Genomic DNA, 23,095 nt, shown 5'->3' on the forward strand with positions numbered 1-23,095 from the left:
TCCCATGCTGCCCCAAGAGTGGGAGGAGGTTTCCATAAACGTTCGCAAAGCTAACACATAATCCTCCTTTAACACTGTCCTTCAAACTCTTTTTCTATAAGGCCTACAAAAAAAAAAAATTGACAACTAGACTAGTGTGCTGAGACCACTACATATCAGGCTGACCAATATGGTTCATTGTTTTCTTGTACTCCCTGTCTGTGATGGTTGTCTCTTGTTTTATGCCTAAATTGTAAGCTCCTTGGGGCAGGAATCATCTTTTTGTTTTGTAGTTTTACAGAAAATCACACAATTAAGTCTGGTCCTTGAGCAGGACTCCTAGGCTCTACAGTAATACAAATAATAATGTTAAGATAAGCATGAAAGAGAAAAGATGTTAATTTGTTCAGGGTTGTTCTGATGCTTTTTTATATTTGGCCTGGATGGATTAAAAAGTAGCTCCTGTTTTCAAATTATAACCTTTGCAGGGAGGTGGGCCTAGTGGAATAATGCATGGTTCCCTAAACTAGAAAACTTCACTGAAAGAAAAAGGATGATAAATTTAAAATAGCGGGATGCCCATGCAGAGTGCACCTCTATCAGTTACTTGTGATTCCATGCTGGGGTAGCTAAACCCAAGAGATGCTGTGCATCTGCAGCCTCTATTGTAATCAATAGAGGAGCGGGTCTCAGACCGACTTCTGCAGAAGTCCAGATACACGCCAGGAAAAGCTGAGCCCATGCACCACCCAGGGTAACCCTCCTGTGAGCAGCTCAGTCCTCATCCTCAGCGGCGGCAAAGCCCATCTCCGTGGTGAGGCCCTGACGCTGCATGAGCCCGTGGGCCAGGGCTGCTGCCTCCGGCCCACGGGCATTATGTGAGCCCAAGAGACAGCTCCAGCCGGGCAGTGCCTGCGCCCCGCGGAGGCGGCTCTGCTGGGGGTGGGAGGCAGAGCTGGCTTAGTCCAGAGTGGGCGGCTCTACGCCCAGCCTAGCTGAGCCGGGGAAGCGACTCTGCTCCGAGTCTTGGAAGGGGGGAGAGCGGCTCTGGCCGGGCCCGTCCGAACGGCGGGGGGTGCGGCCCTAGCGCCGGGGCGCGAGCCCCCAGGGAGGAGGCCGGCGGGGCGGGGCGGGGCGGGCCGGAGCGGGGAGGGGAGGCACTGCCAACTCCCCCGGCCGCCGCTGTGCGCGGGGATGGAGACAGCCCCGCCCCCTGGCTCACAGAGGGGAGGAGGGGGAACGTTGAGCCCACGTGACGGGGGACAGCCAATGGCGAAGCGGCGTCCCGGCTCGGCCGGGCGGAGGCAAGGCTGCCGCCGCCGCCGGGAGCTGGAGAAGGGGAAGAGCCTGAGTGGGGCGGGGGAGTCGCTGCGAGGACGCCGAGCGGGGACCCCAGGAGGCTGCGCCGCGCGCCGCGCCGCCCCGGCGCCCAACCGACCGGCCATGCCGAATAAAAACAAGAAGGAGAAGGTGAGTCAGCCCGGCCGGGGGCGCCGAAGGCCCAGGCAGCTCCTGGCGGGGCGGGCCGGGCCGGGGGAGCAGGCCCCTGCGGGAGAGGGGCCCGGGGGCAGAGCCGCTGCGGGGTGGCGAGCTCCGGGCGGGGGAGCTGGGCAGGGTCGGGCTGTGACGGGAGGAGGGGGGCAAGCGCTGAGGCGGGGCCGGTCGGTCCGGGCGGAGGCTGCTGAGGCGCTCCGGGGTGCTCCCCGTCGGAGGGGGTGGGGGGCGGGAGCCGAGGAGGGGGCGCTCCCTGCGGTGGGCCTAGCCCCGGCGACGCTGCGTCTTCTCGCCCAATTTGTGGGGCCCGATTCGCTCCCATCCGACCCCAGGGACGGGGAGTTCGGGGTTCAGCAGCGCCAGAGAGATCCAGGGGTTCGCGGCGGAGAGGCAGAGGGGATTTATCGGGGGCGTGAAGGGGTAATTGCTCGGGTACGGGAGTCGTAGGGGGTGGCTACTGTATCGGGTGTATGTAGGAGGAGTGAGTTGTTAGAATAGAGCCCTTAATTTGGGGCAAGGTGGGTAGCTCTACTTTGTGTGGGAGGGAGTATTTTTAAAGGGGGGCAGGTCTCTGGGGAAGCTATTTTTAAGGTTTGGCATCTTCGCAGTTTCTTGGGTAGCTTAATTACTGTAGGTTTCAGAGTAGCAGCCGTGTTAGTCTGTATTCGGGAAAAGAAAAGGAGTACTTGTGGCACCTTAGAGACTAACCAATTTATTTGAGCATAAGCTTTCGTGAGCTACAGCTCACTGCATCGGATGCATCGAAGTCCACTGCGGGTTTTGCTATTGTTCATTTTACACGGAGGGTGATCAGATACTAAGATCAAGGCCATGTACAGGTAGAAAACCCTTAAAGGGAGTTAGTGTTAAAGCCAGGAGTCAGAGTAGCAGCTGTGTTAGTCTGTATCATCAAAAAGAAAAGGAGTACTTGTGGCACCTTAGAGACTAACACATTTATTTGAACAAAAGCGTATGCTCATATAAATGTATTAGTCTCTAAGGTGCCACAAATACTCCTTTTCTTAAAGCCAGGAGTGGAATCCAGAGCTTCTGACTTCCATTCTGTGCCTGTTCCACTAGATAGCTTCCTCTAGTCCTTTGATTTCAGGCAGTCTTTTAGCATTTCCCCATCAGTTTAAAATCAGTTGCTCATGGATTTGTCTGTGTCTTATGAATGTGTTATGTGTTAAAATAAAGATGGCCCACTACTCCAAAAAAGTTTTAGACTGTGTTAATGTTTGTATCGCTTTCGTTTCCTTTATCCTGTAGTGAGAGAAATAGGGGCTGGATGTAGTCTAAGTGCAGCATTTGAAGTGAGGAGAAACTCTTGGGTTACAGACCTAGCTTTAACACTGGGTTTTTAGCCTCTGTTGCAGCTACACAGATGCAAACACCTATATAGACATGGTAGATCAGTGTAAACTGTGACTTGCACTGGAACAGCTTACCCGGTTTTCAAAGCTACACTAGGAGCTAAAAACCCAGGGTAGACGAATGCTGATTCTCTGTTGCCTTGTGCATACCATTTGCACTCTTTGCATCTGTTTTATTAGATATAATAAATGAAGATTCATTGATGTAAATTACTTATTGGTATGTTTTGGAGAATAATGATGTTTCTAAAGCATTTTGAAGATGAAAAGTGTTAAGTATTTGTGGAATTTCTGATACTGAAATTTTAATAGGATAATAGTTAAATTTATAAATCTCTTTAATTTTCAGGAACCTCCAAAATTAGGCAAAAGTGGAAAAAGTGGTAAAGATGGACAAGATAACCAAGAACATGAGGTAATTATTGCTATAGCATATAGTCATCTTTGTGAGAATATTTGGGAAGACTTTTCTAGAGTATTTATAATCTTTCCCACATTGATATAACTTAGAGATGGCAGGGGCTTGTTTTTTTTGGAAACCATTAGAACTCCTTTGACAGGAAAGATGTTTTACAAAGCTGCATACGACTTTTGGAAAGTGCCTTCAAGGGAATTATTCAAAATAAAATAAACTATGGTTGGTCCTTGATGACTTGCTTTCTTCTCCCAACAGCTCCTCTTTTTCCTCCACTGACGACCTCTGTCTGTCAGCTACTGTAGGCATGTATCTTTTACTCCTGGGGGAATTCTGTGCTCAACGTTTAAGCCCCCCCGCAGATCTCCCTGCAGAAAAATGACTTTCTGATGTGGAAGCATAGGGAAGCACCCCTCCCCAAAAGTACAGGCATGTCGTTTTGGGTGCCTGGAGCAGCCAGTGGGGAGAGAGATCATTGTGGGGGCGGGGAAGCGGTGTGGGCCAGGGATGCCCAGCCAGTGGCTTCTACTGTGCGCTGGGCTCAGCTACTAGTCCTGACTGAGTTGGGGTGAGGGAGGACGGGACTTGCTCGGGTCAGAACTACCCGCTGAAAACTACCTGGCCACAGGAAGCTCTGCACACATCCACACCTTGCTTCCTGATCCCCTGTCTGCTGAAGCCCCACCCCCCTGCATCCGGAATCTCCTCGAACGTGTCCCTGTGGACCAGGACAGCCCCCCACACTAGAACTCCCATCCTGAAGAGACCCACCCCTTCTGCACCTGGACCACCGCGTTGAGCCCACCCCACTGAGTCTCGTTGAGGTTGTTACTCCACCTCGTTGACCCCACCCCACTGAGTCTCAGCCAGCTGCACCCAGACCTCCATTCCCCTAGCATCCAGGCCTCCTGCACCCAGACCTCCCAGGCCAAGCCCTATTCCCTCACACACCCAGACCCTCCCTGCTGAGCCCCTTCACCTGAACCCCCCTGTAGAGTCCCATTTCCTCTGTGCCTGGAACCTCCAACGAGCCCTTGTGCATCCAAATCCCCACTGCACCTGGACCCCCCCCACTGAGATTGCCCTACCCAGAACCCTCTCATCCCACACAGAGCCCCTCCCCACTTGGATCCTGCTGGGCTGAGCCTGCCTGCCCATACGTGGTGCGAAAGGGCAAGGCTCCAGGGTGTTTCTGGGGCAGGTCCAACCCTTGTGCCATGTCATTCGGGTGCAGCCTCACAGCTGAATCCAAGTCGGTGGGGGTGTGGGGGTGCGGTGGCATCTAAGGGTGATTTCCCAGCTCTGTGCAGCTGTTGGCCTGTGCTCTCCAGTGCCAAGCTGGAGCCTCCATGTTTATTTATTGACAAATAACATTTGCAGAATTAAAATCCTTGTGTGTAGAATTTTTTTTTTGGCACAGAATTCCCTCAGGAGTAATCTTTCCTTCCTCTAACCCTTTCGTCAGGTAAAGGGCCTGTCTTTTTCTTTTAAGGTGCCCCAGTTTTTCTGCTGTTACGTCGTCTTCTCTCTGCTGCCAATAGCTCTTCTTTCATGAACTGATTGTTACTCCATCTCTTTCAAGTGGCAGTGGCCTCTTCCAAGCTGTCAAGCGATCCTAGACTTGTGTAACAGTCTTGTTCATTGGCTGCTACTTTTTTCTCTTACGACTTTTTCTATGGGAGGGATTGCTAGTACTTTGGGAGGTAGAATTAGAATTCAAAATGACCTTGATAAATTGAAAAATTGTTCTGAAATAAACAAGATGAAATTCATTAAGTGAAAAGTAGAAGAAAAAGATCAAATGCACAACTTCAAATGGGGAATAACTGAGTAGGTGATGGTAACACTGAAAAGGATCAGGGAGTATAATAGATCACAAATTGAATATCAGTTGTACAATCTGATACAGTTGCTAAAAAGGCTAATATCATTCTGGGTATATTAACAGGAGTGTTGTATAATACAAGGGAGATAATTGTCCTGATCTGCTCAACACTGGAGAAGTCTGTTTGATTTGTGTCCAGTTCTGGATGCCACACTTCAAGAAAGACATGGACAATTTGGCGAGAGTCCAGAGAAGAGCAACAAAAATGATAAAATGTTCAGAAAAACTGGCCTATGAGAAAAGGATTGAGAAGGGACCTGATAAGTCTTCTAAACTGTTAAGGGCTGTTATAAAGAGGACAGTGATCAGTTGCTCTCCAGGTGCACTGAAATTAGAACAAGAAACAATGGGCTTAATTTGCAACAAGGGCAGTTTAGGTTAGATATTAGGAAAAATTGTCTCAGCCCTGGTCTACACTGCGGGGGGTCGACCTAAGCTATGCTGACTTCAGCTACGCGAATAGTCGACCGCTGCTGCTCCCCCGCCAACGCCGCTTCCGCCTCTCGCAAGCTAAAGTTCCAGAGTCGATTGGGAGCGTATTCAGGGATTGATTTATCGCGTCTAGACGAGACACGATAAATCGATCCCCGATAGATCGATCCGGCAGGTAGTGAAGACCTGCCCTAACTGTAAGGATAGTTAAGAACTGGAATAGGCTTCCAACTGAGATTTTGGAATTCCCGTCGCTGGAGGTTTTTAAAACAGGTTAGGCAAACACCTGTCAGGTATGATTTAGGTATATGTGGTGCTTCCTCAACACACAGGGGTGTACTAGATGATCTCTGGAGGACTCCTTCTGCCTTACATTTCTATAATTTTTAAAACCATACACTGAATTGTTCCACTTCTGACTGACAATTCTGCTGTTATTGCTTTTGTTCCTCTCTTGCTGCTTCACTTTTACCTTTGTCAACCAGCTAGATGTGATGGCTTCAAATGGGTCAATTAAATTGCTACTCATTCTCTGTCCCACACTTCCTAGAGACCTAGCATTACATAGAATCTTTCCATTTGGAAATTTCAAACTCTGTTTGAATAGGTTTTGAAATTCCCTAAAATGTGTCAATGCCAGTCTGAAAAACTGCTTCACTGAAAAGCTCATGCACTTCTATAGTCCTGTTTGTAAATGTCTTAATTCAAACGTTTGTTTCTCTGCTGTATAAAAAGAATATTTTTGCCCTCCTTTCATTCCCAACCAAGAATTATGACACACAGGAAGAGTATGTATTTTTATTTTTACCTTGGGAAGCAAATATATTTCTTGTGAGCTTCACTGAGTTTTCATTTTTTGTCATGAGCAGAAAGGCACTATAAGATACATATTATCAGGGTCAGTTTATTTATAGCTAACCACTGAGTAATCTAGTCATAATGTGCTTGTTAATGAATTCATGTTGAGTTGTGATTTGAAGTTTGGTGAAGGGAAATAATACTTCAGCTATTAGAGTGAAGCCTTCATCAATATGAGATCAAATCTATAGCAGATTATGCAAGCCAATGAATACTCTGAATCCCTTGTAAATTGGTTTGACCACTGTATCTTTAACTTAATACCATATAATTGAAGAACTGTTACCTTTTCATTGGGGTTGCAATTTATAAGCAATTATAAAACCTATCTTTGTCATAAGTGTTGTCTTAATATTAAATCTCTGTGCTGGTTTAGCTTAGTTATACTTACTGTGGGGGTTTCAGGATACTTCTAAGTGACAACTGTTGCTGAGAATAACGCTAGTGCACTGTTTCATTTTTTCTCATTTGGTACCTTTTGCTATGGATAAACTATGGAAATGAAAGTTCAATATTAAATAAGGGATGAGGCATTTCAAATAGTGGATGGAAATGTAATTTTCTTTCATGATTTCTTACTGTATTTGCTAATTTATTTGATCTGGATTACTTTTAAATTTAAAAAAAAGAAAGCTACCTGGCAGGTGAATTTTTTGGGGAAGAGCATGCTACAGCTCTTGTGTGTTACCTCCTGGTGGCACCTATTGTGAAGTATTATGTGAAGGAGCAGCACAGGCACAATCCTATGTTGCTGAAAATTCTTTGTGGTGAAAGAGGGAGAATAGGATGGGGAAGGGACCGTGACAAGGATGTGGCCTGAACATAGGATGTGCTTAGCATCTTCAGTCTACAAGGTAAAGCCACAAGAAAAATCTTGAAAACCCGAACACTTACTTGACCTTTATAGCAGCTTTATTGACAGAATATTTGTACATCTTGTAATATGAGAGGATAGTGTTGCAGATTTAACATTTTAAGGCAGATAACTAACCAAGATGTATACTAATTTGCTGTATGCATGCTTAGAAAGGAATCTGTCAACATATCAAAGACTTGGTTGTTTCATGAGGTTATATTGATTTGTAGTAAGAGGTATACAACTTATGTGCTGAATTTCCCCCAAAAATAGACTTTTTGGAGGAGATTTTTCATGTAGGTTATCCTAGAATTTAACATAAAAGGAGTGTTTCTGTGAAGTACAACCCTTATTTCAGTATCTACCTCTGGCTAATAGATGTTTGAGATAAATAGATATTTAAATCCTTCTCTAGACCACCAACAGATTTAGAAATGCACTGACATATGTTGTTTTTTCAAGTGAATTTAATGCATGTGAAAAATGCCAGATTGCAGGGACTAGAGACTGTCCTCTGTTCAAAGAACAGGGACAACACAAGTAGCAATGGCCCACAAATATTTTATTTATAGGTGTTTCTGTAGTGCTTATCTGAACATGTGATTTGGACTTTTATAGCATTTTTTTCATCGTGGATCTCAAAGTGATTTATGAAAATGAGTAAGCATTATCCCCGTCGTACAGTTTAGAAAACTTAGGCATGGAGGGCCAGAGAAGCAACTTTCCTAAGGTTGTGCAGAAAATGCTATCTGAAATGGCTATTACAACAACCTAGGTCTCTAGCGTGTTAACTTTATGTCTAATCCACAACAACCGTGCCTCTCAAATGTACTTCAACCCTGACATAGGGCCCTTTTAGAAATACCAGGAATAGTCTAGTCTCTGGTTTTGTTGGTCACAGATGGATTGTGATCTTGATTTCTAAGGGCTTGTCTACACTTGAAATGCTGCAGCTCTTTGGTGTAGACACTGCCTACACCTGTGGGAGGGGCAGTCCACCTTCCTGAGAGGCTGTAACTAGGTCAACAAATGAATTCTTCTGTCAGCCTAGTGCTGTCTATGCAGAGGGTTAGGTTGGCTTAACTGTGCCACTCAGGGGGTGTGGATTTTTCACACCCCTGAGCGATGTAGCTGAGTTGACCTAACTTTTTAGTGTAGATCAGGCCTAAGCTTTGAAGGATTGAAGTGTTGTATTTGACATCTTTTCTCCCATGTGTTTTTCAAGTGTCTGAGTTAAATGTGTTAACAAAAAAAGCAAATACTTTAAACAGCCTGAATAAAAATCACTTTCCTCACTTTTAGGGTAGATCCAAAAGCTCATTTATCCACAAGCTTTGAGTTAAGAATACATCATCATAGATTTGGGATGGGGATGATTAATTCTGAATCTGTATGTAACAACTACATTTCAAAAATGAGGATTGGACATCAGGACATCAAAACCTGTCAAGTGATTCAGACTAACTCATATCATCAATAACCGTTGGGAGACTGGGGTATTTTACAGTTAAAATGTCACCGACATTAAAAACTTCTATTTTGCAATACCAGTTCTTTAAATAAAAGGGAAAATATGATTGTTTCCACCTGAATGTTGTGTTGCATACAAAAAACATACTAGAAGAAAATTGTTACGCTTGGAAAGTAAAGCACTCAGAAGTTAGGAAATACCTGAATTAAGGTTGTCTTGCTACCTTAATTTGGCTCTCTTGTGCATATGCATTATTTTAATCTTTTAATTACATGTTCACATGATATTTTTTCCCCCCAAACCCCTGCCTCATTCAGTATATAGTATGAATGGTGCTCACTGAGTGGGTAACTATTTAATCACAATTAAATTAATCACAGAGACTTGGTGGGATAGTTCACGTGACTGGAATGTTCAGGCAGGGAAAAAAGGGAGGAGTTATTGCCTTGTATAGCAAAGATAAAAGTGGGAGGCAGATGTGTTGACAGTCTCTGGGTAAGGATAAAATGGGTAAAAAAACAAGGGTGATGTTACAGTAGGGGTCTACTGCAGCTCACCTAACCAGGAAGAAGAGGGTTGTGACACTCTGTACCTCAAAGTAGCACCCTGGAACCCCAGTATTCATTACTGTGATATTATGATATGTTTTGTACAAAGTATGCCTTGTGAGGTATCATTTTAAGTCTTGATATGTTGAACATTAATATCCTGTTTGATTGTATATGGTATCATTATATGTGAAATTATGAAGCATTGCCAGCCAACATTTCAGTTGCAACAAAGGACCAGCCACAAATGTGCTGTTGGCCCATTAAAGAGACAGCATGTTTTCAATGGAGACTGCTTGCTCAGTGGGGCCTGCCTGATCCCCATATCACAGCAAAGATTTTTCTATCAAGCTGGAAGAAAATATAAAAGAGATAAAGTGACCTCGTCACTTGGCTTCTTTCTCCTCATCTCAGTACCTGGAGGAACATCTGGAAGACACAGACTTTGAACTGGGGATGGGTGGTTGCAGACTGGAAGGTAATCCCAGCCTATTAAGGATGCTTGTACTGTTTGTCAGGGTCAGAAAAGCTGTATGATTCAACTCTTGCTTCGACTAAAACTTTACGATTTAGAAAGCATGTTTGCTTTTTATTTTTTTAAGGTAACTACCTCTGACCATAATGCATTACTTATCACTTAACAACTAACAAAATCGTCCAAAGAACAGGACTTGGTGGTGGACTTCAGCTACCTAAACTTCTGTTTGGCAAATAATAGAACAGGGTACAGATTATCCAATGAGTTTTTGGAATGCATTGGAGACCACTTTTTATTACAGAACATAGAGTGAATAGGGGAGAGGGTATTCTAGATTTTATTCTGGTAAATAGGAAGGAACTGGTTGAGAATTTGAAGGTGGAAAACAGTTTGGGTGAAAGTGATCATGAAGTGATAGTTCATGATTCTAAGGAATGTTAGGAAGGAAAACAGCAGAATAAAAACAACGGACTTCAAGGAGGCAGACCAGCAAACTCAGAGAACTGATAGGTAAAGTCCTGTGGAAGCAAGTCTAAGGGGGAAAAAAAGAGTTTAGAGGGGTTGGTAGGTTTTTTTAAAGAGACATAGTTAAGGGCACAAGAGAAAACTATGCAAAGGTGTAGGAAAGACAGGAAGTATGGTAAGAGACCAAACTGGCTTAACCTGGAGATCTTCAATGACCTGAAACTCAGAGTCATATTACAAAGTGGAAAGTACACCAAATTACGAAGGATGAAAATACGTATAAAATAAAAAATACAAGTATGTAGGGGACAAAATTGTGCACCTTGGCCTTTCTAATGTGATTAAACGGGATAGGGACATAAAAGGTATCAAGAAAACATTTTACAGATACATTAAAGCAAGAGGAAGACCAATGACAAAAGTACGCCCATTATTCAATGAGACGGAAAAGACAATAACAAAACATCAATGACTGAAGTGTTAAATGCCTTTTTTTTGTTTCAGTTTTCACCAAAATGGTTAGCAGAGATCGGATGATTAACAGTGAACATCAGTGTAAATGTTGTAGGATCTGAGGCGAAAATAGAGAGAGAACCAGTTAAGAGTTACTTAGGCTCTGTATACATTGTGTAACTTACAACAGCACAGCTGTGTTGCTGTAAGATCTCCTGTGCAGCTGCTCTTCGCCAGCAGGTGAGAGCTCTCCTGCTAGCAAAATAAAACCACCCCCAATGAGCAGTGGTAGCTTTGCTGGTGGGAGAACATCTCCCGCTGACAAAGCGCTGTCCAAACCAGCGCATTTCATTAGTAAAACTTTTGTCAGTCGGGGGTGTTTTTTCATTGCCTTGACCGACAAAAGTGTTACCAAAAAAAGTGCTGTGTAGACAAATCCTTAGAGAAGCAAGTTAAATGTCTTCAAGTTGGCAGGGCCTGACAAAATACATCCTAGAATACTTAAGGAACTGGCTGAAGAGATTTCAGCCATTAGTGTTTATCCTTGAGGACTTGTGCAGGACAGGAAGGAATGCAGGGACTGGAACTGTCTTAATATAGTACCTGTCTATAAAAAGGGATATAAGGACAACCCAGGGAATTATAGACCGTCAGCTTAACTTTGATACCCAGAAAGATAATGGAGCAAATAATCAGACAATCAATTTGTAAGCACCTAGAAGACGGTAAGTTAAGTAACAGTCAACATAGATTTTTCAAAAACAAATCATGTCAAACCAACCTAATAACCTTGGTTGACAGGGTAACAAGCCTTGTGCATGCTGGGGAAGGGAAAGCAGTAGATGTGGTACATCTCAGCTTTAGTAAGGCTTGTGGTACTGTCTCACATGATCTTCTCATAAGCAAAGCAGAGCAATATAGCATAGATGAACCTGCCCTAAAGTGGGTGCACATCTGATTTTAAAACCATACTCAGAGTAGTTATCCGAGGTTCACAATCAGTCTGAAAGGGCATATTGAGTGGGGTCCCACAGAGCTTTTTCTGCTTCTGGTTCTATTCAATATCTTCATAAATGATTTGGATAATGGCATGAAGAGTACACTAGTGGTTTGTGTGATACTAAGCTGGGAGGGATTGCAAGCATTTTGGAGGACAGGATTAGAATTCAAAATGATCTTGACAAACCGCAGAAATGGTCTGAAATAAATAGGATGGAATTCAGTAAGGACAAATGCACTGTACTACACTTAGGAAGGAATAATCAATTGCACAAATACAAATTGAGAAATGACTGCCTAGGAAAGAGTACTGCAGAAAAGATCTGGGGGTTATAGTGGATCACAAACTTACATTGTTGATTCATTTATACTGTTGCAAAAAAACCCCCAAAAACCAAACATTATTCTGGGATGTTAGCAGGACTATTGTAAGCAAGACATGCGAAATAATACTTCCAGTTTACTCAGCACTGATAAGGACTCAATTGGAATATTGCGTCCGGTTCTAGGCACCACACTTCAGGAAAGATGTGGACAAATTGGAGGAAGTCCAGAGGAGAGCAGCAAAAATGATTTAAGGTCTAGAAATCATGACCTATGAGGAAAGATTTGAGAAAAACACACACCCCAAAACCAACAACCTGGGTTTGTTTAGTCTGTTGAAGAGAAAACTGGGTGGGTGGGGACATAAGTGTTTAAATATGTTAAAGGTTGTTCTAAAGAGGAGGGCGATAAATTTTCTCCTTAACCACTGAGGACAGGACAAGAAATAATGGGCTTACATTGCAGCAAGGGAGAGTTAGGTTAGACAGTAGGAAAAACTTCCTAACTGTAAGGATAGTTAAGCACTGGAACAAATTACCTAGGGAGTTTGTGGAATCTCCATCATTAGAGGCTTTTAAGAACAGGTTGGACAAACACCTGTCAAGGATGGTCTAGGTCAGGGATCTCAAACTCAAATCACCATGAGGGCCACGTGCAGACTAGTACATTGGCCTGAGGACCACATCACTGAAACCTTTTTGTACAACGATACAAAAATTTGAGACCCTTGGTCTAGATAACACTTAGTCATGCCTCAGTGCCGGGGACTAGATTGGATGTCTTATTGAGGTCCCATCCAGTCCTACATTTCTACAGTTTCTGTGATTTCTTATCATTTAATGCATGGCTCTATGCATAATTTCATGCAAACCATCTGAACGCTTCAGTGAATACAGAATTATATATTTCTTCATGGGCTTTTCTATGGTGCTTCATTATTGCATTTGAGTGCTTTACAAACATTCATGAATTTACTTTCACAATACCCCTGTGATATATGTGGGTGGCATTATCTTTGTTTTATGGATGGGGAACTGAGGCACAGATTAAAGCCATTATTAAATTAGATTAAAGATTATCAGAAGTTTCCTCTAATTCTGGGTGCCCAATTTGAGAAGCCTAGAATCTGATTTTTTCAGAGTGCTTTGTGTTTTATAGCACTTTATATGTCCAGACTATAGCTCCCATTGATATCAGGTGCGGCTGGTAAATCTGACCACAGGTGTCTCAGGTTGGGTACCTAGAGTACGAGGAATGCATGGTAGCTACCTTTGACCGGTTTGGTTTGTAATTTGAATAGCCTTGGCTAGCAGTTCTGTAGCAGATTCAAGGATAGAGTTCAGTTCTCCAGGATTGCATTCAGCTGCCTTGACCATAAGACCGTACTTTCTCTTCTTGTTTTTCCCTGCTTGGTTTCCCACACACCTTCCAACCTCAACAAATGAGGCAGGGATCCTACACACAAGTTGCTTTCACTACACAACCTTGATTCATCCCCAGAGTACTGTCCAGCCTATGTGCTTAATGAGTCAGAAGTCTTTTGGAAAAAGTAATGTGATCATGTAACTACTATATCATAATGTATACACACAGGCCAAATTTTGGAATTTGTTAACTTTTGAACACTTGACTTTGTCACCTTAACCTTCTTTTAATGTTGTTTATGTAATTCCTTAAGTTTTTTTTAAATACGTGGAAATTGTGTTTTCAGTTTTTGTCATGTGGAAGCGTATTGTTTGCTCACATGGGTCATCGGTAAGGTTGAGATCTTTAAATCCACAACACAGTCCTCTGCCTCTTGAGCTAATAGTCACTGGTAGCGGTAGAAGGCTCATTTCATCTATGGACCGGCTACCACTTGAGGGGATGGAGACACGTACTTTGCCAGCAGATTTCACAGAGCTAATCGCTGTGCAGCAAAGAGATGCTGAGACTAAGGGATAATGGGTTCAGTTATAGGTTTTGTGGGGAGGATGCTGTTGTGGGTATAGTTTTCCCCCCACTTCTTGTTCCTCTCCACTTTTCATTCAGTTTTAGGTTGAATCCTCTTTCTCCTCTGTGCTGCCTTGTCGCCAGGAAGCGAGCATTGAGATACAGTAGAGACAATTTCCCTGCTCTCAGTTCTCTGCCCAGCACCACAGTGGCTGCTGGAGCAACAGTTGAAGGGAAGATCCTGCTCAGCTCCTGTAGCTTGAGGTTGGAGAGTTTTATTATTTATTTTTATTGCCATAGTGCCTAGAGATCCAGTCTTGGGCTAGGAGGTGCTATACAGACATTGAACAAAGACTGTCTCTGCCCCAGAGAGTATATGGTCTAAATATAAGACAAGGACAACTGGTATGCAAATGAGTACAGGGAAACAATGAGAGAACATTGGTCAGCATGATCCTATTCTCCTCTTTTTCCTGGAAGATTGAGAACTGGTAGGATGACAGAGATACCCCACAAGTGCAACCTGATAGGGAAAGTGGTCCTTTATCTAGGCTACTTAAAACTCTGGTGTACCTTTATTTGCTTTGGTTTAATACTAATTTACTTCAAATGCCTGAGAAACATTAGGAAACGTTTGTGTGTGGGTGGAGAAGTCTGAATATTTAACTCTGACACTTCAAACCCGGGATGAGAGTTTGCATGATGCTCAATCCATATCTGACCTTTGATAGCAGAGCCAGAGGAAACCTGACTTTAATATTCCTGATATTTTTAATGTTAAGTGTAAGTGTGTGTGTTTGTGTGTGAGCCACACATACACACAGCTTGCTCGCTTGCTTATGGCTTCTTCATATATCTTAAACAAAAAAAGAACAAACCCATTTTTTTCCTTTGCAGGTCACCATTAACTGTTGCAGTAGCATAAAAGTATCCTGTTTGGATAGTTATTCTACAGTTTAATGCATTCACTGTAATCATGTCAGAACAATTTAATCTGTAATCATAATTATGCAAAATATATGTGTAGTTGCCTAATAGACTATTAATTTTTTTGCATTGAATTTTCCCCCTGAAAAGTTCAAAAATAATAATAATGCAGTGGGCAGACATCTAAATATAGTAATTACTGTCAATATTAGGGCATATAAATTAAAATGTAGAAGCCTATTGCTGTATGCTTTACTTGCAATGCTATCTTTGGCTGATCACTTTGTTTTAAAAAAATATTCTGAGCTTTTTTCTAGCTGTTAAAACAGCAGGTATGGTATGTTTGTTGGGATTTTTTTTTCTCACCTTAAACATAAGATAACATAAAAACGGACATTCTGGGTCAGGCCAGTGGTCTAGCTAGCTCAGTATCCTGTCTTCCAACAATGGATGGTTCCAGATGCTTCAGAGGGACTGGACAGAGCAAAGCAATTTATCGAGTGATTGTCCCCTTTCGTCCAATCCCAACTTCTAGCAGTCAGCTGTTTAGGGACACCCAAGAATGGGGTTGCATCCATGACCATCTTGGCTAGTAGTATTGATGGACCTATCTCCCATGAACTTCTCTAATTCTTTTTTGAACCCAGTTATACTTTTGGCCTTCACACCATCCCCTGGCAATGAGTTCTACGGGTTGACTGTGTGTTGTGTGAAGAAGTACTTTCTTATGTTTGTTCTCAGCCTTCTGCCTATTAATTTAGTGGGGTGACCCCTTGTTCTTGTTTACATCTTCCCCTATTCACTTTCTCCACACCATTCATAAGTTTATAGACCTCTATCGTATCCCCTTTTAGTAGTCCCGTTTCCAAGATGAAGAGGCTGTCTTTTTAATCTCTCCTCATGGAAGTTGTTCCATAACCTTAATCATTTTTTGTTGCCCTTCTCTGTACTTTTTCCAGTTCGAGTGTATCTTTTTTGAGATGGGGTAATTAAAACTGCATTCAGTATTCAAGGTGTGGATATACCATGGATTTATATAATGGCATTATGATATTTTCTGTTTTATCTATCCCTTTTCTAATGCCATTGTTTTGCTTTTTTGACAGCTGCTGCACATTGAGCAGATTTTTTTCAGAGAACTATCCATGATGATTCTAAGAGCTCTTTCTTAAATGGTTATCGCTAATTTAGACCCCATCATTTAAGTATGTGTGGTTGGGGTGATGTTTTATGTTTTGCAGTATGCGTTAGTTTACATTTATCGGCATTGAATTTCATCTGCCATTTTGTTGCCTGGTCTCCCAGTTTTGTGAGATTCCTTTGTAACTCTTCACAGTCAGCTTTGGACTTAATTATCTTTGGACTTAATTACTGTATATACTCGTTCATAAGCCGAATTTTTTTAGTAAAAAAGGGAAGCGCCAGAGAAGGGATATAATGGGTATAGAGGGAGGAGAGGTGGGACACAGCCCCTCCCCCAAACAGAGCGGGCAAGGAGAGGCAGCACGGCCAGCAGAGCTAGAAGGGAAGAGGCAGGGCCAGAGTCTCTCCGCTTCTGGCCACGCTGCTTTCCCACCGGCCTCCGAAGAAGCTGCAGCTCCGGGGCTGGCAGGCTGTAGCCGTGCTGCTTGGCCCCGCCTCCCAGAGCAGGCTGCAGCCCGCCAGAGCAGCTCCAGCCAGGCCAGAGACATCCTCCCCTGGCCCTCCCCAGCTAAGGTGGGAAGGGATGGGTTCGGGAGAGTGTGAGGATCCTGGGCTAGGGGTGGGGTCATGTGGGGGGTTGTCACAGGGGTTACTCCCCTGACCCCCAGCTTCTCCCCCTCCAAAAATTTCCCCACCAGTTGCTGTTCCGGCCCGTCAGAGTAAGCAGCTGGTGCACCGGGACACTTTGTTTACTTAGGTTTACCTCCGTGCCTATGGACGCTTGAGGTAAACAAACCATCTCGGCCCACCAGCGGCTTATCCTGATGGCCTGGGAGCCAAAGTTTGCTGACCCCTGAATTATAGGGTCGGCTTATGAATGGGTCATAAAAATTTTCCATTTTTACTTATCCATCTTGGGGGGAGGGAGGGTCGGCTTATAAACGAACCGTCTTATGATCGAGTATATACGGTATCTTGAGTAATTTTTGTATTGTCTTCAAACTTCGTCACCTCACTGTTTACCCCCTTTTCTAGATTGCTTATGACTATGTTAAATGACACTGGTCTCACTACAGATCCTTGGGGGCCCAGCCCTGCTAATTACCTCTCTCCACTGTGACAACTGGCCATTTATTCCTACCCTTTGTTTCCTATCTTTTAACCAGTAACGGATCCATGAGAGGTCCTTCCTGTTATCCCATGACTGCTTATTTTGCTTAAGAGCCTTTGGTGAGGGACCTTGTCAAAGGTTTTCTGAAAGTTCAAGTACACTATACTATATCCACTGGATCATCCTTGTCTGCATGTTTGTTGACACCTTAAAAGAATTCTAACAGATTGGCATGGCATGATTTCCCTTTTACAAAATTCATGCTGATTCTTCCTCAGCATAAGAGAATATGAATATAAACTATGATTTGGATGGTGTCCAAGTTTCAAAACTTTATACCATACTCTAGTTGACTTTTTTTGGGGGAAAGGGGTAAGGGAAGGATTGGCTTCCTCTGTATCTGTGTTCTTAAGTTGATATCAGAATTTGTTCAATGAAACACTACTTAATTCTGCTTAGTTTTAGAAATCGGGTAAGTTCAAACAGTAAAATGTGCTTTTCAGCAGGAACAAACTGTAAAAAGTAACAAGAAAATAAAACTTACAAATTACAGTAGCCATTTTTAAATTTCTGTTGTCGGCCATCTTGCTGAAAAGAATTTGACCCAATGTCAGAGGTTGTTAAACTGTTAGTTAGTTTGAAAACTAATTCACAATCCACAAATAAAGGCTTTCTTGTGATTAAACACTATTGAAGTGTGTTGGATACTGGCCCAGAATCTGTGACATTGGGTCTTGCATTGCCAGTATCTCACATCTGTCACTTTTCAGTATGCTTGCTACCACATAGAGTACACTCAAGTGCACCAGTTGTAGATCATGAGCTTTACAATTGTTGAAAGTTTTACTTTTCAAACTTTCAGGTTCCTGGGGTGACTAAATTGGTGGCATTTTTCTCTCAAGAATATTAATCCAATTACAGAATTGTGGCCTTATTATCTAAAGGAGGATAAATAAAATGACTTCTCCAACATTCTATAAGAGCCTAGAAGAAGTGTTTTACTCCCCCCGCCCAACAAAAGGGTGAGAGAATACTAATGTTTTTATGACTTCTTCCTTTTTGCTTTCTGGCTACAAGCATTCAGTGGTCTTTTTAACTAGTGAAAGCTATTAATTGCTATATTAAAAAGGGAGTATATTTTGTAAATGCCCAAACTTTTTTCTTCATTTGTGAGTTTCTTAAAAATGCTTTTAATTTTTTTTAATACTGCAGTAGAAACTGGAGTAGTTTCTTATGTGAGAACTCTGTGGGAGGGTGATCTTTTTTTTAAAAAAAGCTTCCTTAGCAATAGGGACTGTACTGATAAACCACTAGTAACACCTTTTCAGTGGATTTTTTTCATGAACATACATCTGGCAATTTAAAGAATTTTATGAAAATCTGGAATTTTGAAATAATTTTTCACTTTATATGTAGAAAATGTCTTTAATCCTGTTGTAACCACAACAACAACAAATTCCAAATCACTGAAAGACAGGTGTTGGTATCTCGTTTTTACCTTAATTGCCTTAATAGTCATAAGTAATCCAAGAAATTCACAGGAACTACTGTTAACAGAAATTCGAAATGAGAGCAGTCCATAACAATTGCATGGAAAGCTGGCTGTGTATAGGTTCTTGCATAGAGATTTTGAGGTAAGCAGTTTCCCAGTGTTTCAAGTATCAAGTACCAACAAGGGCTGTTGGCAAGGTTGGCTCCACAGGATTAAAAAACAGCTTTACCAAAATTTTTACAGTTAGTGTATTGGTGGGTGGATTTCTAAGAAGAGGTGGCCCAAAAAACTTAATGGGACTTAATTTTGAAAAATAAAACAAGACTATGAAGGAAAACTAAAACTTCCATTGCTATGATTGTGTTTATTGATACTTCTGTTAGCCACTGATGAAAGAACTACTTTGTATGCAAACCGCGTACATTACCCGCGTCCTCGCATGTAACCCTTCATCTACAACTACTTATTTCCTTATTCACACAAGAAAAAATTAAATATTTCACTTACTGTTTTACGATAACTTGCCATTTTTTGCAGTTAAAACTTGAGGACACTAAATATAATTTTGAAAATATTATAGCTTCAGGATAGGAGTTTATTTCTGAAAATACATGTAAAATGGCACATGATTAGAAAGAATCTTAGCACATCAGATGCACAGTGAAAAACAATTTTATTCATTTAATTACTAAATCAAAGTAAAAGGGGAAATATATAAAAAGCTAACTCTTTAACAGATGCGTTTTGTAGGAGGCAGTTTTGTTAACTTATTTGTCTTGTTCTTGTGGCTAATGAAATTGAAATGCATTTGGTGTGCTAGGACTGTTCCTGAGCGTTTTCTGTAAAAATGTCTTTATCAGTTCTAGAACATAGAGGAAAATTAATTTCTTCTTTATACTAAGTACTTTTCAATCTACCGAGACTTCTTTGTGTTTACTGGTATTTTTGGGAGTTTATACCATACTCTAGTTGCCTTTTTGGGAAAGGAGAGTTATACTTTTGTGAATTGATCAAAATCTGGATAGTCAGTTTGTATAAAGGAAATGCTAACATCTTGTTAAGTCCCCTCCATTTTTGTCAATGTGTAATCCATGCTGCTGAATATCTCCAAAAACATTTTTAGCTGCCTTAATTTCTTGATAAGGCTCTTTGAGGTATGAAAGATGATAGATTTTTTATAAACATTTTTCTCTTACTTGTAAAAGTGTCCATGACTAAGGAGGCAATTAGTATAGGTGATAGGTAGTTGCCTCTTTTGGTTAACCAGTATCTGAAATTAAGTTTGTATTCCATTAAACAAAGTTAATGTAGTAAAACTCCATGTACTATACTATTATACTAGTTTTAATCTGGTAATTTTGTTTAAACTATTAACTATCTGAAAGTCTTTTGGCTCCTTTCCCTGCAGATCAACAACAGTGTGGAGTCTGAACTTTGGAAATGTTAAGTGGTTTTAAATGGGCCATGTTAGAGCTTGGACCCTCAAAGCTGTCAGGTCTGCTTCTCTAAACTGGGTACAGAATGATACTCCTTATTTTAGCAAAAAAACAAAACAGTTTTAAAACTAAAAGTGTAATTAAACTACATGAGGAGTCCTGGTGGATTGATTTAAATCATAAGTGTTAATTATGATTGAAAACAGCAAGCAAGAAACTTTGATTTAAATCAATTATTTCAATCTTATTTTGCATTAATACTTGTTAGTTATTTCCTAAAGAGAGGTCAATTCTCCTTGATTAGTATATAACCATTAAAATGTGTTGATTTGCAGCTAAATGTTGCCTTTAATTAACCAAAGGGTACATTATAATTATTCAAATTTATTTAAACTGTGCAATTGCTTAAAATACATTTATTCAGTTTCTTATTTTTATATTTTATTATGTTAGAAAATGATGAATGAGGCATTTCTTAGTTGCTAAGTGTTTTGTTTTGGCTCCTGGTTTGTGTCAAGCTGCAGTTGGATGAACATTGGAATTCACTGCAGAAAAACAGCATTCTAAAATTGTTTGTTAAATAAAACTATCTTACATTTTTTCTGCTGTATCCAGAACATTAAAGTTTATTGAAACATATTTTACATTTAAAATTGATTTACTAAACAAAGGAAGTATGTGTAGTTAGTTGATTGAACGGATTGTTTCTGATCACCTTGCCCTTCAAGATTTTAGTCCTAGTAGATTTCATGCTCTCATACCTTGTTTTTATTCAGCGATTGGAAGAGGAAAACAAGCTTTCCTGTTTTTTTCAACTCTCAATTGGATTCTCAGTTTTCAATGAAACTCAGTAGTCCAAATGAAGAAAATATTCTTTTTGCACCTGCTAGCTGAACTGAAATCAAACGCAATTAAGGCAAAAACATTTCTGTACAACAGAAACTGAAAGTACTTATGTCAAGGTTCCTCCCCCACTCTGAACTCTAGGGTACAGATGTGGGGACCTGCATGAAAAACCTCCTAAGCTTATCTTTACCAGCTTAGGTCAAAACTTCCCCAAGGTACAAAATATTCCAGCCGTTGTCCTTGGACTGGCCGCTACCACCACCAAACTAATACTGGTTACTGGGGAAGAGCTGTTTGGACGCGTCCTTCCCCCCAAAATACTTCCCAAAACCTTGCACCCCACTTCCTGGACAAGGTTTGGTAAAAAGCCTCACCAATTTGCCTAGGTGACTACAGACCCAGACCCTTGGATCTTAAGAACAATGAACAATCCTCCCAACACTTGCACCCCCCTTTTCCTGGGAAATGTTGGATAAAAAGCCTCACCAATTTGCATAGGTGACCACAGACCCAAACCCTTGGATCTGAGAACAATGAAAAGCATTCAGTTTTTTACAAGAAGACTTTTAATAAAAAATAGAAGTAAATAGAAATAAAGAAATCCCCCCTGTAAAATCAGGATGGTAGATATCTTACAGGGTAATTAGATTCAAAAACATAGAGAACCCCTCTAGGCAAAACCTTAAGTTACAAAAAAGATACACAGACAGAAATAGTTATTCTATTCAGCACAATTCTTTTCTCAGCCATTTAAAGAAATCATAATCTAACACATACCTAGCTAGATTACTTACTAAAAGTTCTAAGACTCCATTCCTGGTCTATCCCCGGTAAAGACCAGCATATAGACAGACACAGACCCTTTGTTTCTCTCCCTCCTCCCAGCTTTTGAAAGTATCTTGTCTCCTCATTGGTCATTTTGGTCAGGTGCCAGCGAGGTTACCTTTAGCTTCTTAACCCTTTACAGGTGAGAGGAGCTTTCCCCTGGCCAGGAGGGATTTCAAAGGGGTTTACCCTTCCCTTTATATTTATGACAACTTACATTTATAAAAATGTGAATACTGGCTTTGGCTCCATTATAAAGAATGAAAATATTATTGATACTGTAGTACATGGCATTGTGACATTTGTAATTACAGTTCTGTAGTGTACTATATATTGAATTTGGGCAATACATTAAATGAAGGCAGTATGTTGAATAAGTGTCAGAATGTCTTGAGTGAACTACTTGGGCTTTCATTGTAAGATTTCTTTACAGCCTAATTTAATTTGCTTTTAAATGTAATTGCTAAAAAATTACATTTCAATTTGCAAACATCTATTTTAAGATTTTTATATATTTAAATAAATTAGGGGGAAAAGAAGTTCAATTGGTTGAATTGCCACCACATTTTATTCTCTAGTACATATCCAAAGATACCTGAGAACTTCAGCTTCAGTACAAATATGCATTGCATAGGATTCATGAATGAAATGTCTCCTGATATTTTACAAAGTACTCAATCCCTAAGAATCCTGAATCCCCTTTCACTTAGCAATAAGTGCTGTCGTCTTCCCTGAGTTGACCTTGAGCCAATGACTTATTTATTTTCTGATCTCTTCCAAATAGCTAATATTAGGCAATAGCCAAGGCAATTTACAATTAAGCAGCATCTGTGTATGGGTGCTGCTAGGAGGCTGTAAGATCTCATGATCTCTTCAAATAGTTTTATATGGATGTTGAAGAGAAGAGAGTATGGATTTTTGTGGAACTCTACAAGAGAGCTTGGAATACAACACATCTGAAGAAAAAGCTATTGCAGTTATCAAATGCAGCTGTTTTAACAGTTTCTTCCAGTTCAGTGGTTCATCATTCTTTCAACGTTGATAACACATGTTGTTACAGTGTAGGTCTGTTTACTTTTAGCAGTTGGACCAAATGAGGTTGGTTAACCTGCTGCTGCTTCAGGATGATGGACTATGTCCTTTCAGGGCAAGCAGTTGATCTCATGATTTTAGATTGAGAGTCTCAGGTTAATCCCATCAGACATGCACTTCTGAAATGCCTCATATCTTCTGCTAATTATTGTGCTTCACATGACTACTGAGTCAATAAACAATCCAGCCTCTTTAGTGGTAAAAACTTTATGCAGGAATAAGAGTGTTAGGGTGTCTTGGCTGTTTCAAGTATAGGCAAGT

At 41.3% G+C, this 23,095-nt stretch overlaps 1 protein-coding gene across 3 annotated transcripts in view; it reads left to right on the forward strand.

Annotated features, from left to right (window-relative positions):
- Positions 1 to 23,095, forward strand: part of PPP2R5C (protein phosphatase 2 regulatory subunit B'gamma) — a 374,584-nt gene that overhangs the window by 182,796 nt on the left and 168,693 nt on the right. For 2 of the 3 annotated variants that reach the window (XM_048853964.2, XM_048853965.2), the window contains exon 4: positions 3,196 to 3,261. In XM_048853964.2, coding sequence (XP_048709921.1) covers positions 3,196 to 3,261 — 66 coding nt within the window. Of the gene's footprint in view, positions 1 to 1,225; positions 1,450 to 3,195; positions 3,262 to 23,095 lie in introns of those variants that run through there. The other variant, XM_048853963.2, reaches the window with a different exon arrangement.

Source organism: Caretta caretta, chromosome 6 (assembly GCF_965140235.1).
Source record: "Caretta caretta isolate rCarCar2 chromosome 6, rCarCar1.hap1, whole genome shotgun sequence".
NCBI classification, from domain to species: Eukaryota; Metazoa; Chordata; order Testudines; family Cheloniidae; genus Caretta; species Caretta caretta.